Source organism: Salmo salar, chromosome 25, assembly GCF_965601325.2.
Source record: "Salmo salar chromosome 25, fSalSal1, whole genome shotgun sequence".
NCBI lineage: Eukaryota > Metazoa > Chordata > Actinopteri > Salmoniformes > Salmonidae > Salmo > Salmo salar.
The window spans coordinates 16656642-16679208 of record NC_138315.1 but is presented as its reverse complement, the minus strand read 5'-3'; the positions used below and the strand labels follow the sequence as shown (position 1 = coordinate 16679208).

Sequence of the window (22567 nt, the reverse complement as noted above, 5' to 3'; positions counted from 1 at the left end):
TGAAGAAAAATAGATTTATTAAATTTATTCTTGTATACATTATCTACAAAGCAGCGTATTCTCAATCATTGGGGAAAATACAATCTATACACAATTTACAGTGGTACGGTAATATACATAGAGGAAATAAATGATCTAGGCCGTTGTCAGCTGGAAGACTGAAAGGTGCTTGTACTGCATTTGGTCATTAAGGGTATGAGGAAGTTGTGTGTATACTATAGCGTAGGAAGTTGTGCGTGTAGGAAGTTGTGCGTATAGTTAGGAATGGAATAGGCATCTATTACAATAACTTTACTGCATAATAAATATGTTTCTATGGATGTGCCACAGCTGTTGTTATAGTGAGAATTGTATTAGGTACTGCATCTATTGCATTGACTTTACGACATACATTCATATATTTTTGTAGGTGTGCAAATGATTTCTATAGGTGTGTGAGAGTTGAACAGGCATCTATTACAATGACACTGTACGGCATATAGATACATGTCTATGGATATATGTAGGCCTAATGGTTATTTCTGTAAGTATGTGAGAGTTGGATAGACATGTTACATTTAGAAAGGAATGACCCTGAAAACAGAGCTTTAGCATATGGATGGTTCCTCTATAGCTTGGGCTCCTTCTGTTACAGCCTTCACACACTTAGCCATTGTCTGGGAGGCTCTGCTGATAGGATCTGTGAAGAAGTGAGAGATTAACACAACATTCACATACAGTAGTAAAGAAAAGACAGAGTCAGTAGGCCTGTCTCACCTGTCATGTAAAAGTCTCGAACAGTGAGCTGTGGAGGAACCAGAGGCTCTGTGAGGATGGTCTGATTCACAGCCTGAGGAAGACAGAGATTATTACTTTACAACCTAACTAACCATAGGGAGCAGACACGAGTGTGTTAATTTTTTTTTTTAAATAACATGTTCATAGGAGAGGTTTTCCTCAGGCCAACTATTTTTCCTACTTCCTAAAAAGAACACTAACAATATTCTTTAGGGAGTTCCAGGGAAGACAGAGGCGTTTGTGTGGGTGTATTATATATAGTGTTACAACTGACCTTGGCAAGTTCATTTGCCTGCTTAAAATAGTTAGCCTCCTCCACGTCATCATAGCGCACCAGGTTGGGTGAAACCTCTGCCAATCTGTCACGCACCTCATCCATGGTCTCATAGGGCAGTGTCAGTCCAGCAAGCTATAGAAAAACAACACAGTTAAGTCATGAAGTTGCTACTGATCACATTCACTGACTGATAAGTGCAGTGAACCAGTAGTTTGCCTCAGATATAGCGCGGATGATCTTCCAGTCCTCCCTGGCCATGCCTGGAGCAGTCACAGCCAGCCTAGTCTGTTGGGCGCGCCCCTCAGTGTTCACATAGGTGCTACATTTCTCTGTGTACGCTGCTCCAGGGAGAATGATGTCAGCCATCGTTGCCCCAGCGTCTCCATGGTGCCCTGTGTAGAGTTATGGAACAAAAACGACATTCAGTCTGGCGCAAGACTCACTTAAAATCATGGATATTATTGTTGAAATTCTGCACACCAAAGAATGGTGTTATGTCTCTGTTGTGGAGGAGCTTTGCTGACCCTGATAAATGATGAAGCTGTCCTTTGCCAGGTCTTGGCGGGTGATGCAGCCAGCATCGGCCCCAAGGAGGAACAGGACTTTGGGCGGATTCTTCCTGATGGCCTCCACGCCTGGCTTGTACCCAAGATCCAACGCAGCTACTTGACTGGCCACCCTGTAGTAAGAAACAGACAAAAAAAAAAAATTGGGAATTTGCTGTGAAAATTAATAAAAACAAATTCTACATCAATCTAAATGTGAGATCAAGTACAGTAGCAGTTATTACCTGTGAAGCACATTGAGAACCTTCCAGGTTTCCTCCACTCCACTGCTGACACGGGCATTCTGAGCAATAGTAGACACTGCTGCGTGTATTGCGCCCCCATCCTCTCTCTGCAGGGAACCACTGCCCAACACCACTACAGGACGCTTTGCCTTGGCAAGAACCTGGGAAAGAGATTTTAAATAACTGTTGATGTAGCAAATTCTCAATGACAGCACTTAGTGGCCGACCATGAGAGATCTGTAAATAATACATGACTACCTTAGAGAAGGGGTGGGTCCCAGCGGCTATTTCCTGCAGGACCTTAGCAGACTCTCCAAGATGATCGTATGTGTAGGTCAAGTCCACCTCCTGCCCCACCAAGGCTACCTGCAGCTCGTTATGTAGCCAACTACCCAGGGTACAACATGAAGCATGCATACCAGTCATCTCAATGGTGTAAACACCTTTCAGATTTATAGTTTCCACTTAAAGAGAGTACGTAAATCAGGAGCTGGATGCTGCACACAGCTCTGACCGTTTACATGCTAATTGAGATGCCAGTGATTGTTGTCAGCACTTAAATCCCATCCCAGCTATACCTCTTCCTGATGCGTGCGTTGAAAAGTGGTGCCTCATAGCGTGGGTTGGTGCCAACTAGGAGCAGCAAATCAGCCTCTTCAATGCCAGCGATGCGGGAATTCAGTAGGTAGTTGGAGCGCAGGTCAGAACTATAGTAAATACAACCCAAATCAGGAATGTTCCACTGAGGTCTTATCTTAACTAGCTCTGTACCACTGTATTCCCCTCAGGCTCAGCCTTGCCTTACCCAGCCCCAGCCATGGGGAAGATCTCCTCAGTACATAGGCTGTCACTATTCAAGCGGTTCAGCATGTCTTTCAGGGCGATTAGAGCCTCTGCATCCACCATCCCTCCTACAATGGCCGCTACACTGGTGCCTTGGGCTCCTTGCAACTGCAAAAGTAAACACTGATGTAATAGGCTACTCGTGTCCACACACCATTTAAAAGACCTGCATACAAACACAAGAACATCAACATGGAAATGCATGAATCACAACAGATCATGCTACATCTCAGATCATGAGACACTGTGGATAAACTGTTCTCTCTTTGTTTATAAACATTTAAAAAATAGTTTTTAATTGAACTTTTATTTAACTAGGCATGTCAGTTAAGAACAAATTCTTATTTACAATGACGGCCTACACCGGCCAAACCCAGACGACGCTGGGCCAATTGTGCGCCGCCCACATAACATGGAGGAAGGTCCGACTGTAAACAGAAACGTTCAATATGCCACAAATATCACATACCACCCCAGCCACTCTAGTCAACACATCCTCCCAGGAAGTGGCCACCAGCTGTCCAGACGCATCCTTCACCATGGGCTGAGTGAGGCGCTGCCGCTTCAGCCCATCGTAGGCAAACCTGCCATCGAGGGAGAGAATGAGTTCACTGTTAATTCAGACAGACAAGGCAAAGCAGTGTGGATTTGACCTGAGCTGGTCCTCAGCTTACCTGGTCTTATCTGAGATCCACTCCTCATTGATGTCCTCGTGGAGACGGGGCAGAATCCTCATGACCTCACCACCTCGGGTGCTCACCACAATGTTGCTGCCCACCGCATCCAGCACGTCAATGGATTCAGTCTTCCTGTGAGGAGAGAAAGGTTAGTTGATAACCAACAAGGTCTATATACTACTACTTGGATTCCATTTCAAGAGCTGGCTTGTATTGTATTCAAAACAACATACTGTTATGCACATACCTGGTCTCCCAGGGACGGGAAGTGAAGGCATACGGCTTGGAAGTCAGTGCTCCCACAGGGCATATGTCAATTACATTCCCAGACAGCTCCGACATGAACATCTTCTCCACATAAGTGCCAATTTGCAAGTCATTGCCCCTTCCAGTGGTTCCCAGATCCTCCACACCTGCAATCTCACTGGCAAAGCTGCAAAGATGGAAAACATTATTTAGCATATAGATAATCGGTCCCCTTTTGAAATTATTAGTAATAAGGTGTTGCCTTCTATAATTAATCCTTCCAAGGTGGACCATGATTACTAGTCTGACTCACCGGACACATCGGGTGCACTGGATACAGCGGGTCATGATGGTCTTGATGAGGGGACCAATGTTCTTGTCCTCCACAGCTCTCTTGCTCTCCAAGAAGCGGCTCCGGTCACTGCCAAACTGCATGGACTGGTCCTGCAGTCAGCACACAATGGCAAAAACATGTTACTTTTACAAGTCCAATGCCAAAAACCTCATTACCAGTTCCTTCCACTTGATGAATCATCATCATCATCATTACTATCCTCTTCAAGAAGAGATTTAGAAGTTCTAGGAAACAACGATGACATATTTTTACCTGAAGGTCACATTCTCCCCCCTGGTCACAGATTGGGCAATCTAAAGGGTGATTGGCCAACAGGAACTCCATCACACCCTCTCTACCAGAAGAGGATAAAAAGAAAATGCTATAGTACCGATGATGATTACCAAATAAGAAGGTAATGCAAAGGGATGATGTGTTTGCAGGTGATTCTTCCTACCTTGCTTTCCTTGTTTTGTCAGAGTCAGTTAAAATGTTCCAACCCTTCATGACTGGCATGGCACATGCTGCCACTGGCTGTAAAGAGATGTGCATGTGTTGATGTTAGAATAAGAGTGTACATCATAAACAAGGGTACAAGTACATGCCAGCTAACTTAAAAGCTTCAATAGCCCATAAGAATATACCTTTGGAGCTTTCTCAATCTCCACGAGACACATCCGACAGTTCCCTGCAACTGACAGGCGCTCATGGTAACAGAAGCGAGGAATCTGCACTCCCACCTTTTCACATGCCTAAAACAAGATATCAAAAGTCTAAAGTAATTGCCAAAGCAGTTACTCTGTATAAACATCTGACAAGACATTATATTCTAGAGTCAAGTATTTGTCAAATATCAGTGATTAGTGCCCCCGCTACCTGCAGCACTGTGGTTCCTGGTTCCACCATGAGTGGCTTCCCATCCACAAATACCTCCACTAGGTTACTGGCTGCTGCTGTAGCTGCGTTGTGAACTATAAACACATATATTTTGTCTTAAACACAGTTTACATCCTTGTATCAACAACCACCCTCCATCTTACTCTTTGTATTTCACACAATGGCACAGACTTTACTATCCCAATTTCAAATTGAACTAATGAATTATGTAGTGCGCCATCACAATTTTAACAAACCACCTGCACTAAATTGAGCAGATCGGATATCACCATTCCAGCCAAGGCCTGGCAATTCTGTTATCCTGCAGATAATCCGTGAGCAGAATAAAGTAACAAGGACAACATGGGCACATGTGCCATACGAATTGTTCACCTCTTATTTCTTCATGTATAATAACATATCATGATATTATTAATACTGTTGGTAAATTTATGAGGCCTACCATTTTTTGTGATTGCCACGCTCCCTGTAGAGTGAGCGACTCCGAGAGCGCGACTCACCGCAGGTAGACGCAACATGCTGAAAACGAAAATATCTACAGGTAAAATAGCTAACTAAAAATGTAATTTAATCAACTTTACTTGCCATTTAGAAAGTGCAATCACTTCCATATTAGCAAGCAGCATCACCTGATATTTGTGTATAAAGATTGCTTGTGTGTTCAGACATATGCTAAGTACGCAAGTGATGCATTAACCCGTCTCTCCTTAGATTATACAGGAATAAAAAGATTAACGTTAGCTGTGCAAATGGCTAGCTAACGTTAGTTACAAGGTAATCATTCGCATATTTATTTGTAAAGCTACATAGCAGTTGCGTATTTATGATAAGAAAACAACAGCTTGCAAATGCATAGCTGCTATCCCTGACAACATTGATCCTTTATTTTACTATGGCCATGACCCATCTATACTAAACCGCTAACGTTAGCTATCTATTTTTACAACCGTCGCACTTCGTGGTGCTTTGTCCTAAACTAGTCATGATGGATTTCAAACCACCTTCAAATATCACATTCCTCTTATACTTTTAAACTGTAAACACGAGAGCAGTCATTGCAAGTCCTTACCTTGCCACTAGCATCGGCAGTACCCCAATGGACACCACTGACTGCGCACTTTCTCTATTCAAATTGCGACACGATTTGGTAATTCCCGTAATATATGGCGCGTTCACAACAACTGGGAACTCGGAGTTCTCTGACTTCAGTGCGTTCAAGACAACTGGGTACTCGGAAAAAAGTGCTCCGACTGGGAAAAATCGTTTTGAACGGTCATCCAACTAGGATTTCCATGTTGGAAACTCGTGCATCTTTCTAGAGCACCGACATTCCAACCTGAAGAAAACCGACGTCATGCTTTGACCTCGTTCTTTTCCAAATTGCCAGTTGTCTTGAAAGCATCATCCTAATGTAGCCTAATAATGTTGCCATCTTGTCAATACATTACCATATCTCAAAGGGGATGCATTCAGTACCTAAAACGTGAAGAAACCCTCTCAACAATAAACATTGTTGCTATCATGTTGTTGTCATGTTGTGTTGCTACCATGCTATGTTGTTGTCTTAGGTCTCTCATTATGTAGTGTTGTCTCTCTTGTCGTGATGTGTGTTTTGTCCTATATTTTTATAGGAGGCCTTTTGCCTTGTGGTAGGCCATCATTGTAAATTTGAATTTGTTCTTAACTGACTTGCAGAGTTAAATAAAGGTTAAATAAAAATAAATAAATACAAATCAATGATATGAGTATTTTCCAATCTGTAAATTAGTAGAAGCTGAACTACTAGTCTTTTATAAATCTGTAATTAGTAGTAAACTAGTCTACTGATTTCTTTGCATGTGATGTGAGAATTTCAGACATTCTCCCTGGCTGAGCAATTCATTTCCATCCATGACATGCAACTCGATTTGGTTCACTGAGATGCAATTCACTATAAAATGGCTTTTCATTCCTATCTCTATTCAGTTTAAATCCCCAATTAGATGTCCAAAAATCCCAATCTGGTTTTATTCATTCCAGATTGTTTTTCAACAACACCCCTCATTTGCCTCATAAATTAATCTGAATCAAATGTCAATAGCCCACTATTCCAAGTGTTGTGTCAAGGTATTGGCAGAGGAAATGGGGTGATTAATACAACAATGCAACAGTTGATGTTTCCTCAGGCCATGGTTCCAGATGTGGACCACATTACCCAACCAGTCTCAACTCATCTGGGTTTGTTTACCAATAACATTTACATTGAAGACAACGGAACTGAACTTCAGGAAGACAGCAGTTAGGATTAAGTGATATATTGGAAATCCACATATTTGAGAGTGGAGAGTGGCAACACACTCTCTAGCTATAATTGAATGCGTATTAGATGTTCACGTCTTCTTGTGTATTCTTCTTTGATCAACTATGCATGTGGTATGTTTATTCCATCCTCAGTGTACTCTAACCTTAATGAGGTTACAGGCAATATCCTGTTAGTTCCCTGGAGATTGAGCACCACTCTATATAGCAGCATTCCTGGCACTGCTTCCTTATAACAGATCCAATAAATATTTAAAAACACTACCAATAAAGATAAGGGATTGGATTTATTGTGTATTCCTTTGACTCAAATATATTAGAATTAACAAATAAATTGCATTTCAAATTTCCCTCATAGATTGCAAATTCCCACACAGTGAAAGCAATGTGAACACTATTTGAAAATGTAATGTAAACATAGGTGATTTATTTATAGACTTAATATAATATGAGAAGGAAATAAAGGCCAAATAGAATTTGGCTCTTGTGTACACCAGCCATACACTCGAAAAAATGCTGGGATAAAAACCCAGGGTCAGATCAGAAAACTGGAGGCGTGGCTTAGTAGGGGCGTGGATTTTATATAGCTATTTTTGGCCACCCGCGAGAGTAAATGTAATTCCGGTTAATCTGTTGTATTGTGTGTACATCTTCAGGTTGAGTAGTGACACTTTTGTAGCTTAATAAATGAAGTTGTTCAAGTGCTGATGCATATCCCAATGTTGGGATAGTTAAATAATGTTATTAATTTCATATTCAAATATGTAATGTGCAAAAATATTAAAGGAATGTCTTTATTATAAGTGTACCAAACATAACATGATGAACAGGAATGACATTTACTCTCATGAAAGCCATGCCTCTTGAAAATAACCTACAGATTACATTAAAAAGACATCTGCTGAGTCAACCCAGCATGGAAGTGAATAGTCCCTGTGCCCAAGAAAGCGAAGGTAACCTGCCTAATTGACTACCGCCCCGTAGCACTCATGTCGGCCATGAAGTGCTTTGAAAGGCTGGTCATGGCACACATCAACCCCATCCTCCTGGAAACCTTAGACCCACTCCAATTCACATAACACCCCAACAGATCCACATATGACGCAATCTCACTTGCACTCCACACTGCCCTTTCCCACCTGGACAAAAGGAACACCTATATGAGAATGCTATTCATTGACTACAGCTCAGCATTCAACACCATAGTGCCCTCAAAGCTCATCACTAAACTAAGGACCCTGGGACTAAACACCTCCCTCTGCAGATGGATCCTGGATGTCCTGTTGGGCCGCCCCCAGGTGGTAAGGGTAGGCAACAACACATCTACCACTCAGATCCTCAACACGGGGGCCCCTCAGGGATGTGTGCTTAGTCCTCTCCTGCACTCCCTGTTCACCCACGATTACATGGCCAAGCACGACTCTAACACCATCATTAAGTTTGCTGACGACACAACAGTGGTAGACCTGATCATAGGTAACGATGAGACAGCCTATAGGGAGGATGTCAGAGACCTGGCAGTGTGGTGCCAGGATAACAACCTCTCCCTCAACATGAGCAAGACAAAGGAGCTGATCGTGGACTACAGGAAAAGGAGGGCAGAACACGCCCCCATTCACATCAACGAAGCTGTAGTGGAGTGGGTCGAGAGTTTCAAGTTTCTTGGTGTCCACATCACCAACCTATCATGGTCCAAACACACCAAGACAGTCGTGAAGAGGGCACGACAACAACACGACAACGACAACAGGAGACGGAAAAGATTTGGCATGTGTTCCTAGATCCTCAAAAATTTCTACAGCTGCACCATCGAGAGCATCCTGACTGGTTGCATCACCGGCTGGTATGGCAACTGTTCGGCATCCAACCGTAAGGTGCTAAAGAGGGTAGTGCGTTTGGCCCTGTACATGACCGGGGCCAAGCTTCCTGCCATCCTGAACCTATATACTGGGAGGTGTCAGAGGAAAGCCCCAAAAATTGTTAAAGACTCCAGTCACCCAAGTCATAGACAGTTCTCTCTGTTACCGCATGGCAAGCGGTACCGGGCGCCAAGTCTAGGTCCAAAAGGCTCCTTAACAGCTTCTACCTCCAAGCCATAAGACCACTGAACAATTAATCAAATGGCCACCCGGAATATTTACATTGACCCCCCTTTGTTTTACACTGCTGCTACTTGCTGTTTATTACCTATGCATAGTCACTTTACCCCTACCTACACGAACAAATTACCTTGACTAACCTGTACCCCTGCAGATTGACTTGGTACCGGTACACCCTGTATATAGCCTTGTTATTGTTATTTTATTGTGAGTGAGCCTTTCATTGTGAGTAAGCCTTTCACGGTAAGGTCTACACCTGTTGTATTCGGTGCATGTGACAAATTAAATTTGATTTGAAAAGTGTCAGTGCTCAACCTTAACAGCAGATGACAAGAAAACAGAACAGATTAACCGGAATGACATTTGCCCTCACAGGTGGCCAAAAATAACTATCTAAAAACCACACCCCTACTAAGCCACCCCTCCAGTCTTCTGGTTTGACCCGGTGGATCATAGCTCAATAACCCAGCATTAACAACCCAACCTTTCTCTTTTAAAGAAAACAATGGGTTGTTTGTGACCCAACTGGCTGGGTCAAAATAACCCAACATGTGTTCTGTCCAATATTTACCCAAATTGGGATGTTTTTAACCCAGCATTTTTTATAGTGTATAATAACAAAGAACACTATAACAGGAAATTATCTTAGAAAGGAAAACATACCTTTTCAATGTAATATATTCCTAAGGGAAAGAGAAGGCCTACTGAGATTTGCAAATTCCCATCAGGGTTAAACTTGGATTTGTTTAAAGATCGAAATCTAAATACAAAGTGTTTATGAAAATGGTCGATCTGCTTCTAATAATTCCTGTTCCAGAGGCTGTGGGGATGGTTGTTTTTGGGATAATTAGGATCATATTATTTTTTTCAAATCATTAAAGTTACTTATTTTTTCCTGTGCAAGTTATACTTTTAGTGCATGACTTTACTCAGGTTTTCCACTGAGGGCAATTTACAGTCAACAGAAGTTGGCACTCTGAGTAATTGCTGCTTGGAAATATCCAACTGAAACAACTAGCAGAAATGTTACACTGAAGTAGAATAGAAAATAAGTCACATCTGGTAAAATAATGGTCAGGCTGGCTCTCAAAGGTAAAATAGCAGCTCTTGTTGATTTCTGCTTTACAGGTAACTGTGGGTTTAGGAGGTACTGCATTATAATCATACAGTTGATGATTCTGTGGGCTCCTCTGGTGGAGTGATGTCTGAAGGACTGATGTCTGCTACAGTCACTGATTCAGTTGCAGAGATGGACTGGCTGAGCTCCCGCAGATAACTCTTTGTGATGTCCAGACACGAGCGCTTCAGGAGCTGGCGAACCTTCTTGCCCACCAACATGTAGAGGAGAGGGTTGACACAGCTGTTGAAAAAGGCTAAGCTAGTAGCAAGAGGAAAGCCTGTCTTCAGAACAGTATGTAGAAACATTGAAGAGTGCATGGAAAGCTCCATTAAACTAAAGGTATGGAACGGTGCCCAGCAGAAAAAGAAGGCCAAAATAACAGCGGAAACTGTTTTAGAGAAGCTGGATAGGCGCACAGAATCTTCAGACTGGTGGACTTTGATTGCCAGGAGAATTCCAGTCACGCAGATGGCACTGAAGGGCAGTAAGAAGCCCACTGCTGTACGAACGGCCACCAGCGTAATATGTCTCACAGCAGCTGAATGCCCATCCTGGACATTGAAATTGTTGAAGCACACCACCCTGCCATGTATGCGCATAGTGTCACGGAATATCAGAGTAGGTAGGCTCAGTAGAGCAGACACCCCCCACACACAGCCACATACGATCCAGGCTCGCAGTATAGTGCGACACCTCTGAGACCAGCTAAGGTGGACAAATGAGACATACCTGTCTAGACTGAGAATCATGAGGAAGAGCACACTGGCATACATGTTCATCACAGACACAAACGAGTTGAGTTTACACATGACCAGCCCAAAGGACCAGTGGAAGTCTCGAAGAACGTAGTCGATGGAGAAGGGCAAAAAGAGCACAAACACAAAATCTGCGATGGCCATGTTCAGCAACCATATACTGTTCACTGTCCGTTTGCTTTTAAATGCCGTCACCCATATGACTATTCCATTTCCAGTGACACCGAGCACGAAGGAAATACTATATATGATAACTGATATGATGTGCATAGCTTCCTTCTGAGAGTATCCACCCTTGACTTCTTCGAAGTCTCCATACTCCAGATAATCGTAGGTGTAATTGTCATAGTCTTCCGAGGATTCTTCCATTACTGCAGCGCTACTACCTTTGTAAGCAGAGGTCCTGTAAGAAAGAAAAAGCAATAAGAGTCACTCCTTCAATATGTGTAATTTGTTTTGTCAGTTAAAATGTAAGTTGCATTAAGTTGCTCTTGTACTTCTGTAGTAACCCTGTAATTACTCATGTTGATAACATGTTAACACAATGTTTCTAATTACCGTGTACAATACAACATGCAGATGTTCTGCAAAAGAGATACTGTTGTCATTAATAGCCCATTATGTTTTTACATCATGGCTTCTCACCTGGTACTGAAAATGTCCCTGCACTTCTTTTACACAAACTTTGCTTTTGTTAGTGTCCTGGTCACAGTTCCTCCAGTTGTTTTAAAACTGAGATTTAATTACAGCTGGGTCCTTATCCTGGAAAAGTGTCATCATTAGTGAGCCGACATGAAAAAGAGGGTAGGTGGAGTGCCCACACCCTTCACACACCCACCCACAGCACGCACACACACGGTGTCACATTGTTAAATCATGACTACATCCTGCTTATCTGTTTCTTCCGGGCCTCAAAGTAAACTTATGTGACCCTTAAACACAATAAATCTTCAGTACAAACGGACCTCCAACCCACAAAAATGCACACAACACAGTCTCTTCAGTCTAACTTTGGCCTTCAAGGTCTATGGTCAGATAAACTGAAGGCAACAGTAGTAAAACTCAAAAGCTAAAACACCATGACAACATCATTTAACTGTAGGCAAAATATGTTTTGTTTTAAAAGAATTTGCCACATGATACAGTACTTGAGTTATGAAACTACTATTAACATATACGTTCGTGATGTATGTTCTACATACATATAACTATTTAATAAGTAATGTTAAGGTCCGGCTGAATGATCAGAAAAAAACTGCATCTGATATTTTGCGATTGCTATGCATTTTCTTATGCGTTATCCAACACCCATGAAAGCCTCCTAGTCTACATACTGTATGCATACCTCCCTTGTCTATGTCCCGCCAACCGTCTCGGAGTCGAAATCACCCAAACGAAAACTTTCAGAGTTAAAGCAGCGTAAAATAGTTATGCTACCTCTATGGTAACTCTCAGTATTTTACAATTTGTCTCACTGAGTGCTAAGTTTCATTGAAATTCCAAACTCCATCCCTATGTTATTACTGGGGTTGGAGTATCGTTTATGTTCGAGTATCCTCGTTAGAGTCTGTGCGTAAACCCGTTACACCGTAATAAATACTGGAGAGTTGGGTCGGTGTCCAAGTGGGCGCGTCCACTGACTCATCACTTGCACTGTATAGGAATTAAGAAAACTTGTGGTCCTGGAATGGGGAGGAAAGGAATGCCTTGTTTAAGAGAATAATCGCTAAATTACTTATATTAAACATTACATTATTTATAGAATAGGTCAGGACAGATTATTTGACTGGTTGACCACTGGCAATTCAATCTCAGAAGTTCCAAGCACCAGTAAGCCTATAGTAAGCATGATTTACTGCAGTGTATGGTATTTAGAAAGAACATCAGGAAAATATACAGAGCAAGTCTAAATCAATAACACAAAAACGTCAGGTTTAGAGTAAGGTGGTCTTCAGGAATCCATTGTATTGCATTCATTTATTGTTTTTACAATGTCTGAGCATATATGATTATCATCTTGTGCAGATATTAGATTTGATGTCAAGTTTAAGTTAGGAAATTTAAATCCTCCTCATACCAAAAAAACCCTGCAAATGAAATCCCACAAAGAAGTAATTCATGTGAAAAACTGCTTACTTTTACCACTCTTTGCCTCTTAAAATAACAAAACAGGCTTTTCTCTTTATCTCTGCCAAGCACCCTAGCTGACCATCCCACTGCGGCCCATTTAACCCAGAGGGAGGAGCTGTCAGATCCTGCAGGGCCGATAGAGTGTGTGTGTGTGTGTGTGTGTGTGTGTGTGTGTGTGTGTGTGTGTGTGTGTGTGTGTGTGTGTGTGTGTGTGTGTGTGTGTGTGTGTGTGTGTGTGTGTGTGTGTGTGTGTGTGTGTGTGTGTGTGTGTGTGTGTGTGTGTGTGTGTGCGTGTGTGTGTGTGTGTGTAAAATACTGAGAGTGTATCTGTTTGTGTTTGTGTGTGTGTGCGCACGCTTGGGCAACAATCATAGATTTCATCAAGAGGCCTGCCAGTTGTGCCAGGCACACATGAGTAGTAGAGGCCTGCCAGTCGTGCCAGGCACACATGAGTAGTCCTGACAAACAATCCTCCTGGAGGACACTAAGTGCTAAGGAGGGCCTTACTGGAAGGATGGACAGCAATAGCCTATGGCAGCAAAATGCAGAGATGGTGCCTTCTAAAATGCCTACATTTAAGGGTATTTGTAAAAAGAGGGTAGGGCCTACCTTCACACACTCTAGTTGTAAGAGCAACCCCTCATAGGGATAAAGTAAAGCAATGAATGTGACCATTTTAGTATTTCTCACCCTATGTAATTACACACGGTTGGATACATTATTTGAACTGGACACACTGGACACTACCTTAAAATCATGATTGAAGTGCAGCTCTCTGTGTGGATTTTATTGACTGCTTAAAAGAGTGTGATGGACATGAAATCTGGAGGTGCCATGTGTTATGCAAAGGATACGCAAAGCTTTATCAAATATTTAAAACACAGCAACGCAGCCTTAGTGAAGCAGACATACTCTCCCACTAGCTCCGATAGTAACTAGGATCTGTCTTGGGCAATTTTGTGTGGTCTTTATGTGATATAGATCCTATCTGTATCAAACAGAATTGCCCAAGACAGATCCTATTGCTGTAAAAAAGTGGGATGGTACTTTTTCATCTGAAGTTATTTTTCTGATTGGTATGATCCAAAATTAAGCTTTGCTCAGTTCAACTTATTTTATTCTATTTGTCTGAAATCAAATAAAGAATTTGAAAGATCAATGTGATTTTTTTAATTGAATGAAACGCCTCATCTGCATTCGCATTGCATATGGTGGGTGCAATTTAGCGATGGCAGACTATCATAAGAGTTGGAGGCGTGGTCTATGGGGGGGGGGAGGGGCGTGGCTTTACGTTTGTTATTTTTGGCCACCCGTGAGAGTGAATGTCATTCCAGAAAATTTGTTCAGTTTTTTTTCTTGATTATAAGTTCAGTTTAAATTTGTGTATTGTAATACTAAAGATCATGGAAAGGTTACTGTTTTGAGTTTAGACAGAGGTAAACACTGTCACCATTTGTAAAGAAAGTGTTTGGAGTCATTATTTCATGTTATGGAACCAACTTAATATCTTCATTAACAGGAAATGTATTTAATTACTTGTAACCTAATTTAAGAAATGTGGATAGGTAATTCTGAAGTGTAAAATTAACTTCAGTATAACTGGTTGTATAGTATATTGTACAGTATATTGTATGTATGCTAACTCGTAGTTATTTTTTGGTTGATCCACAGAGTCATTTATTACAGTGTACCCCATTTAGGTTAGTCTATAGCAGGGTTTCCAAAACTGGGCCCGAGGGACCTCAAGGGATGGACATTTTGGTTTTTGCCCGATCACTACACAGCTGATTCAAATAATCAAGTAATCATCAAGTTTTGATCATTTGAACCAGCTGTGTAGTGTTAGGGCAAAAAACAAAGCGGGCACCCCTTGGAGTCCCAAGGACTGAGTTTGGGAAATGCTGGTCTATAGACTTTGGTCAAGCAGGTAGCCTATTGGGCCAGTTACCAAAAGGTCGCTGGTTTAAATTACCGAGCCGACAAGGTGAATAATCTGTTGATGTGCCCTTGAGCAAGGCACTTAACCCTGATTGTTCCTGTAAGTTGCTCTGGAGAGCATCTGCTAAATGACTAAAATATTAATGTCAACAACACTCCCACTCATTTTGCTGCATTCTAATAGACTAACATTTTTTAAGGGAAAGCCAAGATGATTGACAAAACAATTAAATAATTCCCATCAAAATAGCTCTCCAACTGTTGTGACGCTTACCAATTTGAGTTTAGACAGAGATAAACACTGTTAAGCAGATGACCCCGGCTCTCTTCTCTGTGAAAATCACCTGCATGTAGGCTACTTTAAGGCTCATGCACGAGCCTGTGCTATGTGCGCGCGGGCAAAGGGTGGACTTGTGTTGAATTGTGGCAGACTCGGCACTTGCGCGGATGCAGAATCAGGAGGAGTCTGCTCGTTGAATTCGAGTGGCTGGCCACCGCCTTCCATTCGCCCCCCCGCCCGTTGCTGCAGGAGTCCTCTCCCCCCACTGACTGGATACATGAAGAATTACCCGTAAACGACATTTTCCCTGCAATAATGGGCCGCCAGCTAATTACTGTGTTGACGTGTTGATATAAAGATATTTCAGATATCAAATATGAATCATGCATTTGATATTTCTGGCAAATTTGCTCGTGAGCATTCTTGCGTCCTGGCTCCATCCATCCATAGCGGCAATTGGTATGTACTGCATATTCTTAGCCCAATCCTGTCCCTTCATAACGGTATCAGTTACATTTAATAACTCGCATGCTTCTTTGTGTCATTATCTGATGTTTATGATAGACATGTTGTTTTTTCTCGCTATGCCGTTTCTATTTTGGGACGGATCTGTCTGTGTCAGGAGGACAATTTAATATGCCGAGCCCTTTTAAGTGACGGTGAGAGAGGGGGCAGACGAAAGCACCTCAGCATCTTTTGTTCAGGTTTATGAACATGAAATATAGCTAAATTAACCTGAGACAAATGTTTAAGATGAACTCGTTTTAGCTGTACAATTGTGTCTAATTATTAGTACCTCAAAGATCAAAACACCTTTATAAACTGCTGTTGCAGTTTACCTTAATGTTGACCTTAACAAGGCACTCCTTTATTATATTAAGCGCTAATTTAACTATGAATTGAACTGTTCTGTTTTCATTAGTAGAATAATATTCAACATAACAACATGAAGAAGCCTACCCAGTCTGTCATATTCAATTTATATTTCAAATATAGATTTTTGTAATGCAATTATTTTGAGTTTATGTACATTTGTATTTAATTGTTTATGGGAATCCCCATATAATTATTTTTAGGTAGACCTTGAAAAAGGAATGTCATAGTTTACTGCCATACTCTAATGGTACTAATACACAACATTATACACTTAACTCTCACAATTGTGTCCTGGAGGAATGGTGAAGTCATAATCACTTCCTGCAGTAGCAGCAATTGTTTACATGATTAGATTATGATTGACAGGCTTCCTTATGTTGGGGCTATGCAGAGTATAGACTGACTGTCATGCTCGTATGGTATCTCCTCTTCTGCAGTTTCTCAAGGAGGAGAGAATGAGGTGGTTGAGAGGGACGCAGTGTCATTATTGTTGGAGAGAGAGGCAACTGCAGCAACGGCAACAGACAACACAAGTCACCATGCGGCTGAGCATGTGATCACCTACCCCTCTCGGCTCATCTACTACCTGAACGAGGACTCAGAGAGCACTTACCATGACCTGGACACCCGGGCTAGGAACCAGGCCACAGAGGGTCATGATCAGGTAAAACTTCTGGTCAGAACTTGGGATTGTTATCATATTGGGGAAAGGGGGATACCTAGTCAGTTTTGGAACTGAATGCATCTTCAACCCCTCTGAATCAGAGAGGGCTGCCATAATCAACATCCATGTCTTCAGCACCTGGGAAACAGTGGGTTAACTGCCATGCTCACCGGTAGAACAACATATTTTTTACCTTGTCAGTTCAGGGATTTGATCCAGCAACCTTTCAGTTAGTGGCTCAACGCTCTAACCACTAGGCTACCTGCTGCCCCTGAACATATTGGAGTGCAGTGGTAGTTATGCTTGCCAATGGCAGTACACTTGTCCATGTTGGCACACTGAATAAAGTAAACGGATGAAGGGGTATGGTTTGATTGAAATGATAGAAGGAATCATCAATGAGAGCATTGTCTCGCTCTATCCTCCCCTCCTCTCCCATGTTATGAGGGCGATGCCCTATTTTACTTGATATGCAGGGGAGTTACTTAACTTGGCTCGGCAGGGAAGTTGGCATGGCATTCCTTACAGTCATTACAGTTACAATTTCTCAATTAAATAACCATAGAAATAAGATTCTAATTATATAACTATTAATAATTATAATACATTACATTTTTATAGTAGTATAACTACTTTTACCATTACCATTACCAATGGCATCCATTCTCCCAATAAACCTACAATTAGAAAAGAAAACAGCCTGATAAAAACTGAAAACAAGGACCTGTGATGTGGCTAACACTCTCTCTCCCACAGGCGGTCCACCTTGCTCAAGCCAGTTTCCAGTTAGAGGCCTTTGGCTCCAGATTTGTGCTGGACCTAACATTAAACAAGTAAGTGTTTTTGTCTACTTTATACCTTGCTTCTCTTACTCAATACGGTTTGGTTAGCTGGCTGATCTTTTAGCGTATGAAATAGGCATGGGTATTATCTAACAGTGATGGATATAGGCATTTGGGTGTTGCCCAGCTCTTGTTATTTCATGGTTTACAGCAGAGAGGTCATTTTATATAAACATAAGGAGTAATTTTCTGAACAGTCTTCCATTTTGATCCAGATCCAGTGTGTGGAACACATCCAACCACTGTTTCTGTTATCAAGGTCATGGTCACAACAGTAGCCACATTCTGCAGGGCCGCCGTGCTAGACTCATTGATACGGAGAGCACCATGTTGGGCTGGATGGGTCATCTTTAAATCAAAGTGACAGGTCCCCATGATTCCAAGGGAGTTGTAAGTGATTTTCCTCACTAGTAATGAGGTGTACTATCGGTCAGGTTAATGCAGGACCTCATGAGTCTTTGCTATGGTGATTGAACAGGTCCTCTTGACAGAGACTGCCTGTGTGTCTCATCAATAGTAGACCTCATGTTGTGTCCACCATCAGTCTTCTCAGAGCTGTCACATGAAGAACATTAGCTCCTATGACCGTGAACATACATTATGTTGTGGGCTGATTATAATATCCTAAAGCTAAAGGAACACTCATAGATCCTGGCAAATGCATTGTCTTTTCAAGTGAATATAGGTATAGGGAAGCATGGAGACTCTTGACAGCCATTGACCTTTGAAGGTAGTGTGGTTTGGTGACCATGTGTAGGAAGGTAGTAGAGATGGGAGAAGTGGTCATGGTGACCAATGCTGTCAGAGGAGGTGGAATGATACACACACACACACACACAATAAACTACAGCAGGAAGCATGTCGAGACATGAGGGGTCGGTGCCCTGTCCCTGACCTGATAGCTTAACCATCTCCTGGCCTCACAACACAAACTAGTTTTCCTGTTACTCTCAGTCCCGACAGTCAGGCTTTGAACAATAGCATTAATCAAGAGAAAATGTGTTTTTGATCAGACAATAATTACACAATAGGTAACCTTGCGGAAGTGAAGAGAAGCTGTTCTTTGTGACCAGATCCTATGTTGTTTTTATTGATTGTGAGTATTATGTGAGTGTGACTTTTTGCTGCAGGTCTTTTTAGTCTGTGTCTATGGGTAGGATAAGTTCTGCTCACTGTTGTAGCTGTGAGAATGCTGATATAAATATAGATAGGTCTGCAACCTGCCAATGGGTGCAACTTGTACTGCTCGCTGCTCCTCTTACTTCTGCACCTGGAGAACATATTTTCAACATAATAGAGTTGACTATTCTTAAAGGGATACTTCGGGATTTTTCTACTTCCCCAGAGTCAGATGAACTTGTGGATACCATTTTATGTATCTGTGTTCAGTATGAAGGAAGTTAAAGGTAGTTTTGCGAGCCAATGCTAACTACCATTAGCGCAATGGGTATCTGCTAGCCGTTAGCGCAATGACTGGAAGTCTATGGGTATCTGCTAGCCGTTAACACAATAACTGGAAGTCTAAGGGTATCTGCTAGCAGCAGATACCCTTAGACTTGCACTAACACTATTTAGCAATTGCGCTAGCGCTAGTTAGCAACTTCCTTCAAACTGCACGCAGAGAAATAAAAATGGTATCGATAAGTTCATCTGACTCTGAGGCAGTAGATAAAGGATCTTATTGCCCAAATCCCAAGGTATCCCTTTAACAGAGAACTGTGTTTTATTCTCATTTCAATGTCAAAACCGATATAGTTTTCATGGAAAACCTATATGCAGATGGTTTAATGTAGGTCTAGATTGAGTGGTCTCATAATATCGCTGTGTTTTAATTAGCATTGATCTGGGGCTGATTCTGTCATGCAGTGGTCTGGGCTGCAGTACAGTATGTCTTGTCCTCCCTTTCCCAGAGCATCACTATTCAATTAGGAGCAGACTGATTATTTCCATGTGCCAGAGCTATAGCAATGACAGCATCATGTGTCATTGGGGGATTTGGGCTGGAGCTGGTCTTTCGCCAGGCCCCAGAACCTCCTGCAGTTTCTGGTCTTTCCCCTCTCCTCTACCACTGCATTGTGTAACTCAGTCTCCTGTGGACTCAAATACCTCAGGGTCCTTGGCCCCAAACACATAAACACTCATACACACTGGCTGCACATTACACATTGCGACATGTACTTCTCCGGCCTCCCTTCTCTACACACACACATACACACACTTCTGTACACTCACGTTCCACTGCTCCAGCCCTCCACACTCTGCAATGCCGCACTCTCCCCTCTCTCCCCTCCACGCACTCTCTCTCTCTCTCTCTTCCTCACTCACTCACATACACACACACTCTGTCTCTGTCTCACACATACATGCATGCACGCACACATACACACATTTTCTCTCACGTACACAGACATTCACACGCACACTCACAGTGCTGTGGCACACTCTCCTCTCCCTGCCTCATACGTCAAGCTAAAAATAGCCCCTCACTCAGGAATCTCTCACAGACACTGCACTGGTGCTTTGACTCTCTCTCTCTCTCTCTTTCTCTTTCTCTCTCTCTCTCTCTCTACACCCAACTGTGCACAGCATTTCCAGCCCACTCGCTGAGCAACGCTCCAAAATGTCACACACGTACAGTACATTTCCAAAGACACTTCTTTTGTATTTTTTTCTAATTTTCTGCAGCAAAAGGTGCTGTATGTCCAGGGGTGGGAGGGTGTTTTGAATGAGATCTACAAGGTTACCCCGAAAAGCGCCATTGTGGCAGAAATGTCAGTCTCTTGAAGTCAGTCGTCAGCTAACAGATTGAGTGTGTGTAACGGTGTGGTGTGACATGGCTCGCTGAGTCAGACGGTGGGAACAGCCTGGAGGACAGTGGTGCTCAAGGTGAAGCAAAAGCCTCACACAATCCTTTATCATGTCTTGCTTCATTGACACCATTTTGAAAAGGGATATGATATTCGTAGTTACTTGTATCAATGTCATACCTGTCATGGCTGTTTTTCTATGTTCTTTACCTGTCATGGCTGTTTATCTATGTTCTTTGCCTGTCATGGCTGTTTATCTATGTTCTTTGCCTGTCATGGCTGTTTTTCTATGTTCTTTGCCTGTCATGGCTGTTTTTCTATGTTCTTTGCCTGTCATGGCTGTTTTTCTATGTTCTTTGCCTGTCATGGCTGTTTTTCTATGTTCTTTGCCTGTCATGGCTGTTTTTCTATGTTCTTTACCTGTCATGGCTGTTTTTCTATGTTCTTTGCCTGTCATGGCTGTTTTTCTATGTTCTTTGCCTGTCATGGCTGTTTTTCTATGTTCTTTGCTTGTCATGGCTGTTTTTCTATGTTCTTTGCCTGTCATGGCTGTTTTTCTATGTTCTTTGCCTGTCATGGCTGTTTTTCTATGTTCTTTGCCTGTCATGGCTGTTTTTCTATGTTCTTTGCCTGTCATGGCTGTTTTTCTATGTTCTTTGCTTGTCATGGCTGTTTTTCTATGTTCTTTGCTTGTCATGGCTGTTTTTCTATGTTCTTTGCCTGTCATGGCTGTTTTTCTATGTTCTTTGCCTGTCATGGCTGTTTTTCTATGTTCTTTGCCTGTCATGGCTGTTTTTCTATGTTCTTTGCCTGTTATGGATGTTCTTTCTAATCAATGTACTTAATCATTTTAGAAAAAGTATTTGTTTTTGAAATAATGATACAATTTCGAATTATGAGTTGTTTTAGATGTTCTCTTGCTCTAGATGGTGTTCAAAGGTTAGAATAGATTTGACAGTGGTTTGAACTCCAAAAGAGCATTTCTCCTCGTTGGTTCACTAAATGACAGCTTTGTGATGGATTCTGTATCCCTTTTCGGAAGCAGTCTGGAACGACTGTGTGTTGACTGTCTTTCATAGTCTTTCAGAGTATGCAGCTTGGTGTATTTATGATGTATTATACTGTATGTATCTTATACATATTCTTGTACTGTCTCAACCACCTGGCAGCCTAACAAAAATAATGTTTCCCTCCCTCCCTCTCCTCATTCGAACTGAAGCATCTTACCTACTCTTTTTATAGCTGCACAGTATTCAACGTTTAAGCTACCTTTTTAACTGTGAGATGGTGTGGGTGTATTTTAAGTTCATGTGGGTGTATTTGACTTTGGGTTTGGAAGAGGATTACCTAAGGTTTGTGGTGATTGTTGAATGTAGCTGTTTAACAGGATGCACTCCTCTAAACCGCCATGTAAGTCACAGTACTAGGCCAGACCACAGCCAGACGGTTAGGACAACAGACACACAACATGTCACTAACCCACACCCTTCTCCTTCTACTTCCTAGTGACTTGTTGTCGTCGGATTATGTGGAGATCCACTATGAAGGGGGTAAACCTGTTCTGTCAAAGGTAACATCTCCAGTCAGAACACACACTCTGTTTGGGTACCTCTCTTTTTTCAGAGGAGCCTAATTGGTTCCCTGTGGAAGGTACAGGGCCTGCAGCTGTTACAGGATGTATTGTTTTGTTTAACTTTGGCTAGTTAGGGCCAATCAAAGAACAAGTGGAGAGTTAAAGCAAAATGCCGCAAAATGCTTAAAGACATCCAAACTATTCATCCTACTATGTTGACAGGACCACTGGGGTTCACAGACATGAAAATAAATCAAATGGCCTTGTATAGTACAGAGAGTTACTTGGACATTTCTACTTTGATGTTATTTATCCACTTGGTTTTGATGTATCCTAACATTGCT

The 22567-nt window shown here is 42.0% G+C and overlaps 3 protein-coding genes across 8 annotated transcripts in view; 1 reads left to right on the top strand and 2 right to left on the bottom strand.

Moving 5' to 3' along the window:
• Positions 1 to 6028, bottom strand: LOC106586260 (NADH-ubiquinone oxidoreductase 75 kDa subunit, mitochondrial). The gene is made up of 19 exons (XM_014173336.3): positions 5911 to 6028; positions 5284 to 5360; positions 4821 to 4915; positions 4589 to 4696; positions 4402 to 4478; positions 4218 to 4299; positions 3924 to 4054; positions 3612 to 3797; positions 3362 to 3496; positions 3157 to 3271; positions 2650 to 2795; positions 2423 to 2551; positions 2103 to 2232; positions 1845 to 2005; positions 1579 to 1733; positions 1271 to 1446; positions 1052 to 1186; positions 757 to 829; positions 1 to 679 (listed from the first exon to the last, which is right to left on the bottom strand). Exons 1-19 carry the CDS (start codon positions 5922 to 5924, stop codon positions 588 to 590), a joined length of 2217 nt encoding a protein of 738 aa, XP_014028811.1. The 5' UTR covers positions 5925 to 6028; the 3' UTR covers positions 1 to 587.
• A 1379-nt stretch (positions 6029 to 7407) lies between these two features.
• On the bottom strand, positions 7408 to 12691 carry cmklr2 (chemerin chemokine-like receptor 2). Its single transcript, XM_014173332.3, has 3 exons — positions 12459 to 12691; positions 11759 to 11875; positions 7408 to 11516 (listed from the first exon to the last, which is right to left on the bottom strand). Exon 3 carries the CDS (start codon positions 11480 to 11482, stop codon positions 10400 to 10402), a length of 1083 nt encoding a protein of 360 aa, XP_014028807.1. The 5' UTR covers positions 11483 to 11516; positions 11759 to 11875; positions 12459 to 12691; the 3' UTR covers positions 7408 to 10399.
• Positions 12692 to 15612: 2921 nt separating this feature from the next.
• LOC106586256 (disintegrin and metalloproteinase domain-containing protein 23) overlaps positions 15613 to 22567 on the top strand; it is a 34556-nt gene continuing 27601 nt past the window's right edge. For 4 of the 6 annotated variants that reach the window (XR_001324162.3, XR_001324161.3, XM_014173330.3 and 1 more), the window contains exons 1-4: positions 15613 to 15920; positions 16775 to 17001; positions 17758 to 17834; positions 22157 to 22220. Coding sequence is in view for 4 of the 6 variants with exons in the window: in XM_014173330.3 (XP_014028805.3) it covers positions 15845 to 15920; positions 16775 to 17001; positions 17758 to 17834; positions 22157 to 22220 (444 nt within the window). In the remaining 2 variants the exon portion in view is untranslated. The remainder of the gene's footprint in view (positions 15921 to 16774; positions 17002 to 17757; positions 17835 to 22156; positions 22221 to 22567) is intronic. The other 2 variants (XM_014173331.3, XM_014173328.3) reach the window with 1 other exon arrangement.

Bases quoted from the DNA above. Each gene is read 5' to 3' on its own strand.
- cmklr2 (XM_014173332.3), bottom strand. From the start codon at position 11,482: ATGGAAGAATCCTCGGAAGACTATGACAATTACACCTACGATTATCTG.
- LOC106586260 (XM_014173336.3), bottom strand. The intron at 2,233-2,422 runs GTATAGCTGGGA...TACCCTGGGTAG, and splicing joins AACGCACGCATCAGGAAGAG to TTGGCTACATAACGAGCTGC. The intron at 680-756 runs GTGAGACAGGCC...ACTTCTTCACAG, and splicing joins TCGAGACTTTTACATGACAG to ATCCTATCAGCAGAGCCTCC.